Source organism: Fukomys damarensis, unplaced genomic scaffold, assembly GCF_012274545.1.
Source record: "Fukomys damarensis isolate Sample0158 unplaced genomic scaffold, DMR_v1.0_HiC HiC_scaffold_13, whole genome shotgun sequence".
Lineage (NCBI taxonomy): Eukaryota > Metazoa > Chordata > Mammalia > Rodentia > Bathyergidae > Fukomys > Fukomys damarensis.
In genome coordinates this window covers 38,281,101-38,297,717 of record NW_022900925.1, presented here as the reverse complement: position 1 = coordinate 38,297,717, position 16,617 = coordinate 38,281,101, and the positions used below count along the sequence as shown (strand labels likewise).

The window sequence follows — 16,617 nt, the reverse complement described above, 5'->3', positions numbered from 1 at the left end:
TTTTTTTTTTTTTTTTTTTTTTGAGACAGGGTCTCACTATGTAGTCTAGCCTGGCCATGAACTCACTGTGTAGCCCAGGCTGGCCTCCTGCACTCATCAGACCCTCCTGCCTCAGCCTCCCAAGAGCTGGCGTTACGGATGTGCCCTACCACACCTGGCCCTGCTTTCTACTTTATAAGCTATAACCATTTTCCATGTTTCTCTTCTGAATATTGTGTTCACAGCGTTTTAGATCACCCAGGAATTTTTAATTTTTGAGGAGTAAAATTCAACAGTTTCCACGCCAGGCTTAGATAGAGCTTCCCCATTCCAAGATCATGAGACTAAACACTTTCACCCAGCACTTCTGCTCTTCCTTCTTTCATGGTTCTTTTTTCCGGGTGGTGCCGAGGACTGAACTGGGGACCCCTGCACACTGTGAGCTCCTGTTCTATCGCTGCACTACAACCCTACCCGAATCACTGTTTGTGATGTTTAAATTTGCATCCAATCTGGAATTAAAAGTGGCTGAAAAGTGAAATAGAAGATTCAGTCCACCATGATGCACATGGCTCTTTGGTTCCACTCATCCTTTTTTTGTTTTGTTTTTTTTGGTTCTGGGAATCAAACTCAGGACCTTGCTGCTGCGAGGCAGCAGTGGTACCAGAGCTAAATCTCCGGCCCTCACTCATCTTTTATTAAATATTTCATGTCCCACTGGTTTGGTTTTTTGTTTTTTGTTCTGTTTTTGTGTAGCCCAGGCTGCCTTGAGTGCCCAGAGACCCTGTCTCAGCCTCTGGAGCTCTAGGATTTCAGGTGTGTAATAGCACACCCGGCTCTTCCTACTGATTTGAAAAATCATTTTATCACACCCTACATTTTCCCTCCATGCCTATGGTGAGCTCTATTCCATGGAGCCATCTATTAAAAAATGCTCTAGTTTTCCTTTCTTTTTCCAGTACCAAGAATTGAACTCAGGATATTGCGCTTGCCGGGCAGACAGGCCACCACTGAGCTACATTCCCAGCTCTTTTTCACCTTTCTTTTTGCTGCTGGCCACTGAGCCCAGGGCTTCCTATGCCCTACCACTAAACACACATACCCTAAATGTCTTGGTTTTATAACTTTACAATATGTTCCAATCACTGAAAGCACTCAACCTTTTCTAATTAGTAATTGAAATTTATTTAAAGTTATAAAAACACACTAAAGATCACCTCCCTGATACCCCCACCTGTCTGCCACTCTCTCAGAGGCGCTTAAAACACAGCCTGGCTTGCCTAGGGAGAAATTTTAAAAACTAAAATTGGCCAGGTACAGTGGTTTACATCGGTAATCCCAGTACTCTGGGAGGCTGATGCAGGAGAAGCGCAAATTCAAGCCTGGTTTGAGCAATTTAGTGACTTTGTGAGACCCTGTCTCAAAAAAACAAACAAACAGAAAAAAACAAAAGGCCGGTCCTGGTGAGGCACACCTGTCAGCCCAGCACTCGGGAGATTGAAGCAGGCGGATGGGAGCAAACTTGAGGCCAGCTTGGGCAATACAGTGAGTTCAAGGCCAGCCAAAGTACTTTGTGAGACCTTGTCTCAAATATCAAAAAAAAAAAAAATTTTAAAGGGCTGGGGATTTCGCTCAATGGTGCTGCCTGCCTCGCAAACTCGAGGTCATGAGTTCGATCCTCAGTGCCAAAAAGAATAAATAAGTTAATAATAATAACAATAAAGGGCTGCAGCTCACTGTGAAGGCCTTGGGTTAAATTCTCAGTACTGGAAAAACAAAACCCAATCCAAATCAAAACAAACAAAACTATTGGACACTGAAGGCAGAATACAAGCGGCTCTGCTCGGGAGTGACATCTCGAGGACGCGCAGGGACTGCGGAACGCAAGGATCCCAGTTCCTCCTGGAATTCAGTCTTTAACCTTGGGCCCCAGGACCCCAAGGCCCCAAGGCCCCAGGCTCCCCGCCCACTCCGTCCCCTTCCAATTACCGCCCTGTGGTGACGTCACGTCCTGTCCTGACCGGAAGTCCCAGCGGCTCCCGGAAGCGCCGAAGCTTGGGAGATGGCTGACCTGGAGTCCTCGCTCCTGGGCGGACCCGAGGCCGCGGCGCCCCCACGATAGAGCGGGCCTGGGTCCCGAGGTGAAAAGCATCGGGCTGAACGAGGGCGCAGAAGGGAGCCTGGGACCCCCGGGGCCCTCCGCAACCCTCCCCTGATCCTGGCCTCTCCGTTGCCTTGGCCGGAACCCGGTCCTCCCGGTGCCTCGGTCTCTGCAGACATGGCAGGTGGTGGCCCGGGCCGGGGTCCCCTGACGTCGCCCTTCTTCCCCGCTGCAGGGATGGAAGGGTCCAAGGCGTCCAGCAGCACCATGCAGGTGAGCTTCGTGTGCCAGCGCTGCAGCCAGCCCCTGAAACTGGACACCAGCTTCAAGATCCTGGACCGAGTCACCATCCAGGAGCTCACAGGTCAGCGACACCGGGAAGAGGGCGGTCAGGACGTGGCTCATCGGGAACCTGAAGGTGTTCTGACGGGTGCGCTGTCTGGAGCAGCCGCCTGGGGGAAGGCGCGCGCGCGCGCGCGCGTGTGCGTTCGTGTGTGTGTGTGTGTGTGTGTGTGTGAGCGCGTAGGTGAGGACTGTGTGTGTGTGTGTGTGTGTATGGATAATGAGCGCGTAGGTGGACTCGCATACCAAGCGCGTGACACTTCCTCGGGCCCCACAACGTACCCGTGGAGAGGACCTCGTTAGGCCCTTGCCCAGGGCGGGATCCGGGTGATCTGGCCGCCGCTTAGTGGAGGAGTCATCTCAGAGCCCAAGAAGTGAGGTGAAGTCACGGACAGACAGAGGGACGGGATGGAATGGGCAGTGGGACGTGAGCTGATGGAACTGGAACCAGCCCGCTTGGGTTTACACATGAGCTGACTCGCACCAATGATTTAAGCCTTGGCTTCTTTCTTGAAAATTTAAACCTGCCTCTTAAGATAGTTGTAAGGATTGCTCTTTGTTTTGATGAGACAGGGTCTCAGTTTGTAGCACAGGCTGGCCCTGAACTGACTGTAGCCCTGGCTTGGTGATCCTCCTGCCTCACCTCCCAAATGCTGCGATTATAGGTGTGCACCACCATGCCCAGCAGTTGTAAGGATTAAATATTACAAAGCACATGAAATTTAGGAATATGAATGTTAGCTATTGCTATTTCCTGATTTTTCTGATTGGAATGAAGTCTTTATATAGATTTTTGACTTCTGTTACAGGAAATTTCAAATATACAGTCAGGAAGACAGCATAATAAGCTCTGTTGTATCCATCACCAGCTTCAGCAGTTAGTCACCTTCTCCCATTCTTTTTTCTCTTCTTTCTTTTTTTTCAGACCCAGAATCAAGCTCAGGACCTTACACTTGCCAGGCAGCAGGGTGCCACTGAGCCACATCCTGGCCCCTCCCGTTATTTCATTATTTGTACCTCCAATCACCTCCCATCCCCCCTTTTCACACTGAGGTACATCTCTAGTGCTTTTTTAATTTTTTGAGACAGTGTTTCCCTAAATTGCCCAAAGTGGGCTCAAAAGTGGCATCCTCCTGCCTCAGCCTCCCAGAGTGCTGGGATCTTTTTTGATTGTTTTGGGCACAGACTCACTGTGTAACCCAGACTGGTCTTTTAACTCTTGCTCCTCCTACCTCAGCCTCCTGACTGCTGGAATTACAGGTGTGCGCCACTACACCTGGCATCTCCTCCTAGTTATGGTTTTCATTCTTTTTTCTTTTAAGTTGTTGCATTTGAATGACGTGATGTTTCAGTACATGTACACGCTGTGCAGTGTTCAGATCAGGCTGGACATTTCTGTCTTCCAAAAGTTCTTTCTGGTGAGAATCCTGCAAACCTGTCCTCCTCGCTGTGCTGAGATGCACAGCACATCTCTCTAGCGGCGGTCACTGGCTACGTGTGGAGCACAGAGTGGCTCCCTGATAGACCTGGTACCTGTCCACCAGCCCCTGCCTCCACTGCCGGCTCACACTGGCGCACGCAGCCTCTGAGCAAAGGCTCAGACTCCACTGATGAGAGCTCAGCCCAGCGGCGTTTGTCTTCCACACCTGGCTGTTTTCACTCAGTGTGATGTCCCCTGGTCCCGCCCACATATCACAGGTGACATATTTCATCTTTTTTTTTCCTAAATGGGATTTCATAGTGTAGATACTGGCTGTGCATTTTTCACAGGTGGGTACACTTACATAATCCCGATTGGTGTAAAGGAGAAAGGTTTCTTCTCCCCTAAAAGCTCTCATGTTTCTAAGTATTCTAAGGGAAAGGTGATGTTACATTTTGTGATGGGAAATTTCCAAATCAGCCTCACCTGTGTGTAGCTGAAACCCAGTGTGTTTGTAGCCATCACCCAGTTACCCACTGCCAACACATTTGGTCATGTTTGCTCTAAGCCCCACCCATTTCTCCCCATCCTGATCTGTTTTGATGGAAATCCCTGACAGATACAGGCTGTAAATATTTATACATCTTTGAAAGCTAAGAACTCTTTTTTTTTTTTTTGGTACCCGAGATTGAACTTGGACTCTTGTGCTTGTGAGGCAGGTGGCCGAAACCCTGAGCCAAATCCCCACCCAAAGACTCTTTTTAAAATAACCATGATGCCCATTATTAATACTTTTAAATTTTAACATTTTCTGCTGGGCACAGTGGCATATGCCTTTAATCCTAACCCTCTGGGAGGCTGAGGCAGGAAGATTAAAAGTTCAAGTCCAGGTTGGGGACCTTAGTAAGGCCCTGTCTGAAGGTAAAAGGGCTGGAGATATAGGGCAGTGGTAGAGCACTTGTCTGGCATGTATGAGATCCTGGGTTCTATCCACAGTACTACAAAAAATAAGGCAAAAAAACTCAAACATTTCCTTAACCTGTTTTAATGGGGAGAAGGGAAAAGACAAGTTTCTTCTTTGTATAAATGTTACTTTAAAAAATAAAAAAAGCCCAGGAGTGGTAATGAGGGCATTTCATATTCTTATACTATACTTTAACAAAAAGTCCTCCTGCTCATGTAAGACTGTTTCATACAGGCGTGGTGGTGCACGCCTGTAACCCCAGCACTTGGGAGGCTGAGACAGTGGGACTGTTAGGAGTTCGAGGCCAGCCTACACTACAGAGTCAGAGACTCTGTCTCAAAAGAAAGGAAAGGAAGGAAGAAAAGACCGTTTCTCACTTGGTATTTTCCTTGCTTCAGCTCCATTACTTAGCACAGCCCAGGTGAAACCAGGAGAGACCCAGGAGGAAGAGGCCAACCCAGGGGAGGTAATGAAAGTGCTCCTGCAGTTCTCATTGCTTATGTGCTCAGTGGGCTCTGAGGTGCAGACACAGGAAGGCGGCCTGCGCACACATCCCTGCCTTGGGAGGGGACCCCAGGGCACTGCCCTCAGAGGCAGGGGTGCGGTGGGAAGCAAAAGGGTAGCTGAGCCCAGAACCCCTACAGCGCTGGGAGCCCAAGCTCGGGCAGTGTTCTGTGGGGTGGCGCTGGGCACACACGTAAGACTTGTCCTGCTCAGGGACAGGGAAGTGGCCAGAGAGCACTGGTGAAGAAGCAGAGGGCTGGCGGACAAAGTCTGTAGATGCCATGGTTTTCCTTCACATAAATTCTGCCCCAGTACTGAGTGTGAATTGTGTATGTTGTGCTGTGGCAAACCGCACTGCAGTCCGGTCTGGCCCTTTCCGTGCGCCGTGATTAGGGCACGTGTTGCAGAATGCAAATCTAATCATCAATTGAGAGAACATAGTGAGGAAATGCTGTTCCCCACCAAAACGTATCGAACAGGACTTGTGGCTTGTCTGTACCAAGGAGCCTTTTTCTTTGCCTGGAAAATCCCATTCCCTGCGTCTCTGATTCTCCAGGGCTTGCAGGATCAGTGGAGGGAAGAGCCAGGCAGCTGTGAGGCCGCAGGAAAGTGGGCGCCACCTCCTTGCTGCTGAGCTCTAACGCGCTCGCGCTCTCTCTCTCCCAGGAACCATTTGTGGAAACCCGCCAGGACGGCGTCTCCCGCCGCTTCATCCCCCCAGCCAGGTGCCCACTCCTCTTTGGCCCCCTCTTCCCTGCCGAAAGCCAGGAGGCGTCTAGCCCAGAGTCTGAGACGCAAGCCGGGGATGTGGCGCCCTACGCCAGCCCTCGTGCCCATTCATACGGTGGCATGGATGGCAGCGCCCATGGGAATTGAGGGGCATTGAGGTCGGCGGTTAAGGAGATGGGCTCTGAGCAGTTCAGGGCAGCAGCTGCGTCCCGCTGTCCCGGCCCCCAGTTCTCGTAGGTGTGCTCTTCCCTGCTGCTCCTCCCTTCCTGCTGTAGACGCCGCCCTTCCCCGCTCCAGAGTCCACCCTGGGCCCCTGGGAGGCAGGCAAGCAGGTCAGGCCCTCACGCGTGCTGCTGGGTGTCCGCAGGATGATGTCTACAGAGAGCGCCAACAGCTTCACGCTCATCGGGGAGGCGTCCGACGGCGGTACCATGGAGAACCTCAGCCGCAGACTGAAGGCAAGTGGGCCTGGCCGGCCCGAGCAGCAGGGCCCGCAGGTGTGGGGGGCCCCGCCCTGACTGCCCCACGCTTCCAGGTCACCGGGGACCTTTTTGACATCATGTCGGGCCAGACCGATGTGGACCACCCGCTGTGTGAGGAGTGCACAGATACACTGCTGGACCAGCTGGACACGCAGCTCCATGTCACCGAGAACGAGTGTCAGAACTACAAGTGAGCGCCCGCACCCCTGGCGAGTGCACGCTCCCCTCCCGGTCCCTGACTCTGTGCATCCCGGCAGGCGCTGTTTGGAGATCCTGGAGCAGATGAACCAGGATGACAGTGAGCAGCTGCAGCGGGAGCTGAAGGAGCTCACCCTGGAGGAGGAGCGGCTGATCCAGGAGCTAGAGGAGGTGGAAAAGAACCGCAAGGTGGTGGCCGAGAACTTGGAGACGGTGCAGGCCGAGGCGGAGCAGCTGGACCAGGAGGAAGCCCAGTGAGTGCTTCCTGCCCTCCACTGCGGGCGAGGGTGGCTTCCATGAGAGCGCGTGCCCATGCGTGCGTGTGGTGGGCAGTGTGTGTGTGCGCTGGTCCTGCGTGTTGTTTCCAGACCTTTTCCCGGCGGCTCCTGGGGGCCTGGGATGAAAAGTCAGTGTGATCCCATGAAAAAAGGGGTGCTGGTTAAAGAGAGGGCCCCGGCCCAGGCTACAGTCTTGGCTCCGTCTGGAGGGAACAGCTCACTGGAGCCCGTGTTTGTTCCTGCCAGGCTCAATCCCAGGATGCCCTGGGCCTGAAAGAGCCCTGTCTTGCAGGGGAGACACTGTCCGCCCTTAGGGACAGGACAAAGCGGGCTTCTCGCCAGTGGTGTGATGAGCTGCACTGCTGACGGTACTTGAAGGAGGAGCGAGGAGGGGGCACAGCTGGTTTTTGGAAAAGCCACTCAGCTCACTTCCGAAAAGGAGCGGAAGTGTGAGTGATTTTCTGTCCTGGTTCAGAAGAGCCCTTTTCTCCTCCACCTTTTTTCTGTCTGGGCCTCTGGAACTTGAGGCATTTTCGTGCCTCCCAAGCACCACAGTTAAGGCGTACAGGAGCCCTGACCGGGCCTGCGCGGCACCCAGAGGTAGCCCCGGGCGGAGAGTAAATGGCTCTGAGAAACTGGCCCCAAACTAACAGCCTGTGTCGGCTGGGCTGTCCCAGGTACCAGCGGGAATACAGCGAGTTTAAACGGCAGCAGCTGGAGCTGGATGATGAGCTGAAGAGTGTAGAGAACCAGATGCGCTATGCGCAGGTGCAGCTGGACAAGTTGAAGAAGACCAACGTCTTCAACGCCACCTTCCACATCTGGTAATAAGGGAAGGGGGCGCGGTGGGGCCAGGGAACCCCGCACACGTGGGCCCTAGCTTGGCCTGAACTAGGGCCCAGCTCCCCCAAAAGAGGGACGGCAGGTCTCCTTCACCCCAGCCACGTGCCTGCCGTTGCTTGTGACGGGGTAGGCACAGTCCAGGGCCACACGTGCGCCGTATTCACTTGGTCGGTGTCTTCCCCGCTTGACGGGTGAGCGCCGCATGTCTGCAGTGTGGCAGGCACTGTGCTGGGCACCGGGAGGCCCACAACAAACACCACACAGCCGCCCTCCGGCGCCTTCCAGCTCCTTCTGGTGTGGGGAAAGCTGGCTAAACAGGCAGGTGTGATGCAGGTGGCAGTGGCACACCCCAGTGCCGTGGGGACACCGGCCCAGGGCGAGAGGTGGTAGAACTGCCCCGGCAGAGGTCGAGCGGTGAAGCTGCATCGACAGAGGCTGCCAGCGGCAGAGAGAACGTCTCGTGCAAGAAACAGGAACGGGGCGTGGTGAGGTCAGAACAGGAAGGCGTCTGCTGTGATGGAAGACGCAGTGTAGAGGGGTGGCGGACGTCACAGCAGGGAGTGACCCGCTGGAGAGGGGGCTCGCAGGGCTTGGGATGGGGTCGAAGCCAGAGCAGAGCGAGCGGTAGAAGCATTCAAGGCAGGGAAGTGACAGCTCCATTCTGCTTGCGTCAGACAGCTTTACCTGCAGTGAGAGAAATGGCTGGGGCGGGAAGGTAGGACTCAGAGCAGGAAAGGAGGAGTCACACTGAGTGCAGAGGTGGTGAGGGTGGGAGCTGAGCGAGGGCGCCCCGGTTTCTGCTGTGACACTGACAGGGGAGGGGCCTCGGGTTTCAGGCACGGATAGGCCGTGCTGCCGGGCTTGGGCACACGACCCGCAGCCAAGGAGGGCGCTGTGCACAACAGGGTGCACAGGGGGTGTCGCTGAAGGCGTCGGTAACCGCATGCCCAGCCTCCGCGCTCCCCCCAGGCACAGCGGGCAGTTCGGCACCATCAACAACTTCAGGCTGGGCCGCCTGCCCAGCGTCCCTGTGGAGTGGAATGAGATCAATGCTGCGTGGGGCCAGACTGTGCTGCTGCTGCACGCCCTGGCCAACAAGATGGGTCTGAGGTTTCAGAGGTGAGGCGTGCGGCACCGCGGAGGTCCCTGTGGGGGGTGGCCCCTCTGTCCTCTGGCTTTCCATCCGTCACACTGCACGACGGGAACAGTGGTCCCAGCCTTCCAAACACCTCAATGTTCCTCAAGAGAACTTCAGCTGTTATTTTTTAAATCTGACTCCAAGCACATATTAATCCAAGAAAGGCTCCCAGATAGCCATATAATGAATGTAATTTTTTTAATAAAGTCTCTTGTTCATTTATTTGTTTGTTTTCTGAGCCAAGACTTGCTCTGTGGCCCCGGCTGGCCATGAACTGATGAAGCCTGAGCTAGCCTCCAACTCGAGATCCTCTTACATCATCATCCCAAGCTCTGGGATGACCACACTCAGCAACAAAGTCTTTTAGCCATGAATACTACGGGGGCCGGGGAGTTAGCTCAGTGGTGCTGCCGCCTGCCTTGCAAGCACCAGGACTCGAGTTCAAGCCCCAGTAGGAAAAAAAAAAAAAAAAAAAAAAAAGAACGCTGTGGGGAGGTGGGAGAGAAGGTTGGCAATAACGAGCAAATCCTTGGATAAGAAGCAGATTGAAAAGCCACTAACGCCATTAGGCCGAGGCATGCACCCACCTGTCTTCATCTCATTGTAGGTATCGACTTGTTCCCTATGGAAACCATTCATACCTGGAGTCCCTGGCAGACAAATCCAAGGTACTCAGGGAGGCCCTGTCATCACTGGATTACAGAACTCTTATTCCTCCTAACAAAATGATTTTGTTTTGGGTCTGGAAGGGTAGCTCCGTGGGGAGCACTGTCCTGGCATACACAAAGCCTTGGGTTCCAATCCCTGGCACTGAAAAAATAAGGGTTTGCCAAGCTGGGCGTAGTGGCACACGCCTGTAATTCCAGTACTTGGGAGGCTGAGGCAGGAGGATTGCTGTGAGTTCGACCAGCCTGGGCTACATAGTGAGTTCCAGGTCAGTCTCAACGACATAGTGAGACCCTGTCTCAAAAAACCAATAAAAGGGTTTGCCTTTGATATTGACATCAGCCAGTTTCCTTCTCGGACTGGGTTGCCCATAAAGGGCCAGTGCCTCACATAGGCATAGCGCTGAGGGGTGGACAGAGCAGTCAGGCTTTCCGGGCCGTTGAGCCGGGTGGGGCCAATCAGAGACCAAGTGGGCCAGGCTGAGGAGGGACTGGGTAGGGTGAGATTGGTGCATCCCCCTGCCAGGATTTAGCACCCGGGTGTTGGATTTGCCCAAGGTTGTTGCCACTGTGGGATAAAGTTGTGGAAAGCAGAGTCCTGCACCATACTCGTTTCTGGTGGACACAGAGTACGGCTGGAGCGGCCGATGGGACTGGGACGGACCTCCAGGCACCTGACCGCAGCCGCTCTCTCACTTGAACAGGAGCTGCCATTGTACTGTTCTGGGGGGCTGCGGTTTTTCTGGGACAACAAATTCGACCACGCCATGGTGGCTTTCCTGGACTGTGTGCAGCAGTTCAAAGAGGAGGTGGAGAAAGGCGAGACGCGTTTTTGTCTTCCATACAGGTCAGTAACCCCCATACTGAGGGAACTCGCAGTGGGACCCCACTGAGCGGCACGGAAGGGATGTGAGAAAGCAGGCAAAGCCGAGCCGTGGTGGGAGGCAAACCCAGAGCAGACTCCCACGACGTCAGGCCGGTGGGCAAAAGCAGACCCCGCACTGCAGGCTGGCAGGGAGCGGCTGCCGGGTCCTGGAGTCGTAGGTGGTTCTGGGATTTTCTTGGCATTAAGCTGATGCCTGCTGTCCAGTTTCAGGAAGGTTCCTCTGCAGCCTCTGGAAATGTACAGGAATGTCCTCCGGAGCCCAGGGGTAGATGGCAACCAGCCCGAGACAGGAAGGTTGAGTGGGCCCGGTCACCCTGAAACAGAGACTTCCTTTCTCCTGTGAGCTCGGAGATGCCTAGGAACAGTGACGGGTGCTGTGACCCTCCCTCACCCTGCAGGCTTCTCAGCTGTTTGGGTGTGTGTCCTGTCCCCGCACTCCGCAGTGACAATGAGGCTCCTGTGACAGCCTTTTTGATGTTGGACTTTCAAGCAAATCCAAAATGCACCGTGGTCCCGGCCAAGAGCTCTGTTAGATAAGATGACCGGGAACCTAACGTCCCATGCTCTGCCCCCGCCCTTCCCACTGGCCGCGCCCCCTTGGCTCGGGCTCAGTGACAGTACTGTGGCTTCTGTGTCACCTGCAGGATGGACGTGGAGAAAGGCAAGATTGAGGATACCGGCGGCAGCGGGGGCTCCTACTCCATCAAAACCCAGTTCAACTCCGAGGAGCAGTGGACGAAAGCACTCAAGTTCATGCTCACCAATCTGAAGTGGGGTCTTGCCTGGGTTTCCTCGCAGTTTTATAACAAATGACTTTTTTTTTTCCTTAGGGGGATGTCTGCCTAAAAGACTAGATTTTGTTTTGTTTTGTTTGAAAAAAATAAAGTTTTGAATTTGGGTGATATTAAACGGCACATGTTTACAATACCAAAAGAGACAAAACCCACAAAAGCCACTTTATTTTAAGGTGTGGTGTGACAGGTGGCACACCTCTGCGGCCACCAACCCTGGCCTAGTTTTGACTCAACCCCAAGCCTTCCTTTCCTTCTGTCCCTCAAAAACAACTAATTTAATTTTCCATCTTTTTTTACTGAGTTGAATTGAAGTTGATGTATTTTCACTGGATTTTATCTTTCTCAACTTCTTGCACTTAAAATATGGAATAGAAACTGTGGTCTCCACCAAGATGCTGAGATGTGTGAGGCGCACATTAGATGACATGGAAAATGTCTTAGCTCTGCCCGGCCACCATGTGACGCGGTCACGTGGTGCCATCCCAGGAGCCTGACACTGAACCCTCTCCTCCCTGGGTTCCTTAGTGAACCCTGATCTGGGCGCCCTGTTGTGTGGCAGGGACAGGGTTTGGTCTGTTTGGGATGTTCGAGAGGTTGCATTATTTCTAATAAAAGGTTTGCTACAGTGTGGTAGCCAGAGGTCCACTGTTTACTTTGCATTCTGGGGGAACTGAGTTCAAGGGCAAGTGTGTTGGCAATACTGGTGAAACACAAAATGGTTTGGTTTCAGTTTTAAAAAACTAGTGGGGGAAAAAATTCAACACCCTAGTGAAAACAAATGTTTGCAGAGGAAGAATATTGTGTGCCTCTCAGTGACAGAACAGAGACCTCACATCGAGGGAAACAGGTGACCTCTGTGACAGACCACATCACCAGAGTCTCCTGGGCACGTTGGTTGACACTTATCTCTGGGTTTGACGTCCCCTACTGATGAAATTAAAGGAAAACCAGGAACAGCTTATTGGACAGAAATGCACCAACATCATAGATCTACCCCGGCCCAGCCCTTTGACACTCTTAGCCTGATGGGACGCAGGGCACACTTGTCCCCCTCGGCTCCTCCTGTGGTGCAGGACAAGGGCTAAACCTGGCAGCCATGCAGTGCCCCCCGAGGCTGGGCCCTTGCCAGCCTGGGTGAAAACATCAGCTCATGAGGCCACTGGTATCCGTGGCTTCTGCCTGCCTCGGCGGGGGTGGGAGTGGGAGCAGCGGCCCTGGTACCCAGGCCTCCCGGCCAGGAGGAACAGGCTGCTGCCCCGGGGTGCTGGCTCCCACACCGTGGGTCAGGACCGCGTAGGAGAACTCGGCTATGCTCGCTGCAGTGATGCCAGTGATGCTGTGGAGATGGCCCACGACCTGCAGAGCAGATGGCTCCCTGTTACACGGCGGCCTCGGCCTCACTGCATGGCACGTTCTCTCCAGCCAGAGGAGAGCCGAAGAGAAGGTGAGCTCAGCCCCTGCGCCCTCTGTGCTCCACACCCCTCCGCTGGAAACTGGGAAGCGTGAGGCGGGCTAAGTGTTCACACAGCAGTGGCCATAATCCCAGGGGGCCGAAGGCACTCATAACGGGCCCTTTCCTACGAGGAAAGCTGGAGAGCCCGCTTCAGCCCTGCCCGTTCCATCCCCAGCCGGGGCTTAGCACAGTGACATCTGCAGGGGAAGTGGCGCTCGGTGGGCTGGTCGGGATGCCTACCTGGCTCCAGCACGCGTGGTTCTGCATGAAAGCACTCGCCGCGATGACCCCTGCTGCCAGAAGCATGAAGTCTTCCTCCACGGAACAAAACTTCTCCCTGAGTGGTTAAAGCCACAGTCATTTCAGAGCCGGAGGGGAGCACGATCTTCCAAGTCCTAGGGTCCTGGAACCTCAACTGGGACTTGTACGTGTTGGGTTTGCAGACCGGAAGGAAGGCTGAGTGCTGGCTCCCGACCCGCTCCCAGGCTCGCCACCCAGCGGGAGGAACTTGAGCCTCCCTGCCGAGCGCTTCCATCTGTCTCCCTATCAGGTGCGACAGTGAGGCTTTCAACAGCCTGGCTTTACAGCAATCAAACACTTTTGTCCAACTTGCAACCCCATGCCTGGCTTTTTCTCCTAAGTGACTATAAAAGCAGTGCAGTATCTCAGGTTGTAAACAGCTAGAAAGGAGAAACTAGGAAGTAACTTAAAGGTGAAAGCGGAAGCCTCCAGAGCCTTCCTGACTAGGCGCAGGAAGCCGATGAGCCCAGGCTGAGCCCCGGCCACTCTACCCCACCACCCTCGGAGAAGCCCTACCCTTGCAGCTGGCTGGGCGTGGCGTCCCCCACAGCTGCCCTCAGCAGGCTCTCGTACACAGGTCCGTGCAGGAGGTAGACCAGGTCGAGCAGGGTCAGGCAGGTGGCGTGCAGCTGCGTGGCTGGGACCACACAGCCGTTGTACCCTAGATGGAACAGGGGTGGGGCGGGGCACTGAACCCATGCTTTCCAGCCATCGGCACCGGTGTGACGCAGAGCTGTTCCACTACTGATAGGCTTCCTGGCCGCTAACTGCTACAGGCAGAAGGTCAGCTTTAAAGGACGAAAGAACAGTAAAGAGGCCTCCAGCTGTAGCACATGTACCATGCCAGTGTCCTTGTTCTTAATCTTATTCCTGTCAATGAAAGCTACTCTGACCCTGCAGTAAGAAAAGTGCCTGTGGAGCCCACGTGGAAACGAGCCACTGAGCCATTTTCCCTAACAGTGCAGGAGGGGGAAGCTCGATCACCCAGGGCACCACGACCTTCCTACTCTTCCTCCCTGGCAGGTTCTGCCTGCTGTTCCCAAAGCCCTGGGCACATTTTACTGCCGTCTAGGAAAGTCTCGAGCCCACGTTCCCTAACTCTATAAGGTACCTAAAACTTCCAGGAGCATCTCCACATACTCCAGGGGAGTGGACAGGTTTATCTGGAAGTCCAGGGACTTCAGGACATCCAGCTCCGACTCCAGCAGCTCTTCTTTAGTATATGGATACCCCAGGCCCTGGAGGAAGTGCAAAGCCATGACGTTGTTGATGATCTGAGCAAAGGAAAACAAAGGGGGCTCCGGTCAGGCCGCGCCTCTCAGCACCACACACAGAGCTCTTCAGGTCCTGCCCTCATGGCCGGGCTTCCCATCCGTCCGCTCGAGCTCGGCGCGTCCCATGCAGTGTGACCCACGGTCCCCAAGCTGGCCTGCTCCCTCCTCTCCCAGCTTCCTGTCCCTGGATCTTACTGCTTCCCTGGCCTCCTCTCCTTGCCTCCTTAAGTTTCCCCCTTTCGCAGGGTCCACCGGGCCATCTGCTTTCTCTGAGCACATGGCTGCCGCGGGGTGATGCCAGCCCTCGGGCCCAACCCCTTTTCCCATCTGATAACGAATTCCCCTCAAATGCATCAATACTTTTGGGGCTTCAGGTACCAGGGCCGCATCTGGCCAAAGCGGAAACTCCATAAATATTTGCTGCATATTTTACTTACTGTGCAGGCAGTGCTGCAGCCACCTCTGACCTTTTCTCAATGTAATCGTCTGTCTTTAATACTGATAGGTAAGTGGCAATTTGGGCACCTTATGTAAACTGTCCTTGAGGCCAAAGAAGGACAGGTGACCCTTGTGAATGGTGGCACCTGTCCAGCAGTTACACTTTGGGAACAGGACTTGGGGCTATTTAATTACTGCCTGTGTGTGATTGTGTGTGCTTAGGGGGTGCGCTACAGACCCAAATTGCTCTCTGGAATTTCCACCTGAGTGGTGTCACCTGGCCGAGGTGTGGGCTTCCCACGGCCACCTCCCAGGAGCTGGCCGCTTGCTAACACCTGGGTGCCCATGAGCAGCCCCACTGCTTACTTTGTAGTGGAAAGACAGCTTGCTGGCCAGCTGGACACACGATACCAGGCGGAGGACAAACTGGCTGCAGAGCCGCTCCTTCCGAACCCTCCAGTTCGGAGCCTCTGTCCACTCGCTGTCCCCCAGCTGGACCGTGGCCTGCGCACAGATGTCCTCTGCCTGCTTGACCATAAACCTGCAAGGAAGGGAGGGGCCGTGAACCATCCACACTGACGATGAAGGGAGCTTTGCTTCCAACTGCTGGGCTTTCTTTTCCCTCTCCCGGTATGGATGCTGGCTAAGACATTTATATTTGCAAATAAAGGAGGGTGAGACGCCAAACCTTGTGGGGAGGGCAACCGGTCCTCTCTGACTGATTCAGGTGTGGTAACCTCTTGCCACTCGCAAGGCCTCTGCTCAGGGCTTTACCTTTCTAGGATTTCTACCGCCTGGTAGCGCACCGATTTCTCCAGACACCATTGTTCAGACAGGAGAAAAACGAACTCTGCCAAAACAGGAAAGGCCAATTCAAAAGGTGCAACCAACACCACTGTGTGTGCTCCTGGCGCTGCATAAAAGCCTTGTTGGGACTAGAAGAGGAGGGTCAGGAGGTAAGATGAGCCTGGAAGACCCAAGCTGAGCTCAGTTGCCTTTGCGGCAAGGCCAGCGGTGATCAGAGGCAGGCCCACGACCTCCCTGGGTGACCAAGAGCCTGCCTGCAGGGGGCACTGATGAAAGGCTTGGCAGTCACACACAAACACCAGCTGGCCTAGCAGGCTCTGCCCCACACTAGGTGTCCAGCTTCAAGGAAGGCTCAGCCACGCTGTTTTCAGCGGGGTGTTGTCAGGGCCAGGAAGGCGCCTCCTGCAGCACCAGGTCCTTGTGAACCTGTTTGTTTAGTCGCCACCCTCTGGAGCACGCCGGGCTCCTCACAACCCTCGTGCCCACAACTGGATGCTGCTTCTCCACTACCAGCAGGCTGGGTACCCTGGGGGTGCTGGGGGTAGGCTATTCTGAAGAAACAGCCCCTGAATCAGGACTTGGAAGGGACCCCTGGGGAGGTGGGAAGGGCAGGATACTTTGGCATAGTTCCTACCCACCTCTGTTTCTCTTTGGAAGAATAGCCCCAGATAGGATTCTACTTAGCTTGCAGTACAGGAGGGTGGAAACGGGGCAGATGTCAGCACTCTACAAAGAGAGCACCTGCAGAGCTGAGAGCTTTTATCATTGAGCAGCAAAGAGTCACAGGCTTGTCTGAAAAGCTTAGGCACAAGTGTTTCAAATTTGGGGAGGTTCCTTCAGATTTTCATATTTACATTTCACCAGGTGTGGTGGCACATGCCTGCAATCCCAGGTCTGGGGAGGCTGAGGCAGTAGGATCACCATGAGTTCAAGACCAGCCTGGACTACATGGTGAGTTCAAGGACAGCCTGAACTACATACCAAGACCTGTCTCAAAAAAAAACAAAAAAAAAAAAAATTTT

The 16,617-nt window shown here is 54.1% G+C and overlaps 2 protein-coding genes across 6 annotated transcripts in view; one reads left to right on the top strand and one right to left on the bottom strand.

Annotated features, from left to right (window-relative positions):
• Window positions 1-1,993: 1,993 nt before the first annotated feature.
• On the top strand, window positions 1,994-11,462 carry Becn1 (beclin 1). 3 transcript variants are annotated; one of them, XM_010635530.3, is made up of 12 exons: window positions 1,994-2,120; window positions 2,316-2,444; window positions 5,205-5,272; window positions 5,977-6,035; window positions 6,407-6,497; window positions 6,575-6,711; window positions 6,779-6,973; window positions 7,675-7,821; window positions 8,810-8,959; window positions 9,586-9,646; window positions 10,348-10,490; window positions 11,174-11,440. In XM_010635530.3, exons 2-12 carry the CDS (start codon window positions 2,318-2,320, stop codon window positions 11,340-11,342), a joined length of 1,347 nt encoding a protein of 448 aa, XP_010633832.1. In that variant the 5' UTR covers window positions 1,994-2,120; window positions 2,316-2,317; the 3' UTR covers window positions 11,343-11,440. The 3 variants fall into 3 exon arrangements, with proteins under 3 accessions (XP_010633832.1, XP_010633833.1, XP_010633834.1); XM_010635531.3 differs by lacking the exon at window positions 8,810-8,959 and having other exon boundaries at window positions 11,174-11,437; XM_010635532.3 differs by lacking the exons at window positions 1,994-2,120; window positions 2,316-2,444 and adding an exon at window positions 2,653-2,801 and having other exon boundaries at window positions 11,174-11,462.
• Window positions 11,463-11,473: 11 nt separating this feature from the next.
• The window catches only part of Cntd1 (cyclin N-terminal domain containing 1), a 7,908-nt gene continuing 2,764 nt past the window's right edge, over window positions 11,474-16,617 (bottom strand). The window contains exons 2-7 of one of the 3 annotated variants that reach the window (XM_010635535.2): window positions 15,563-15,651; window positions 15,155-15,329; window positions 14,188-14,350; window positions 13,593-13,737; window positions 13,017-13,113; window positions 11,474-12,679 (exon numbers count right to left, since the gene is read on the bottom strand). In XM_010635535.2, coding sequence (XP_010633837.1) covers window positions 12,467-12,679; window positions 13,017-13,113; window positions 13,593-13,737; window positions 14,188-14,350; window positions 15,155-15,329; window positions 15,563-15,651 — 882 coding nt within the window. In that variant the 3' untranslated portion in view covers window positions 11,474-12,466. The remainder of the gene's footprint in view (window positions 12,680-13,016; window positions 13,114-13,592; window positions 13,738-14,187; window positions 14,351-15,154; window positions 15,330-15,562; window positions 15,652-16,617) is intronic. The other 2 variants (XM_010635533.3, XM_010635534.2) reach the window with 2 other exon arrangements.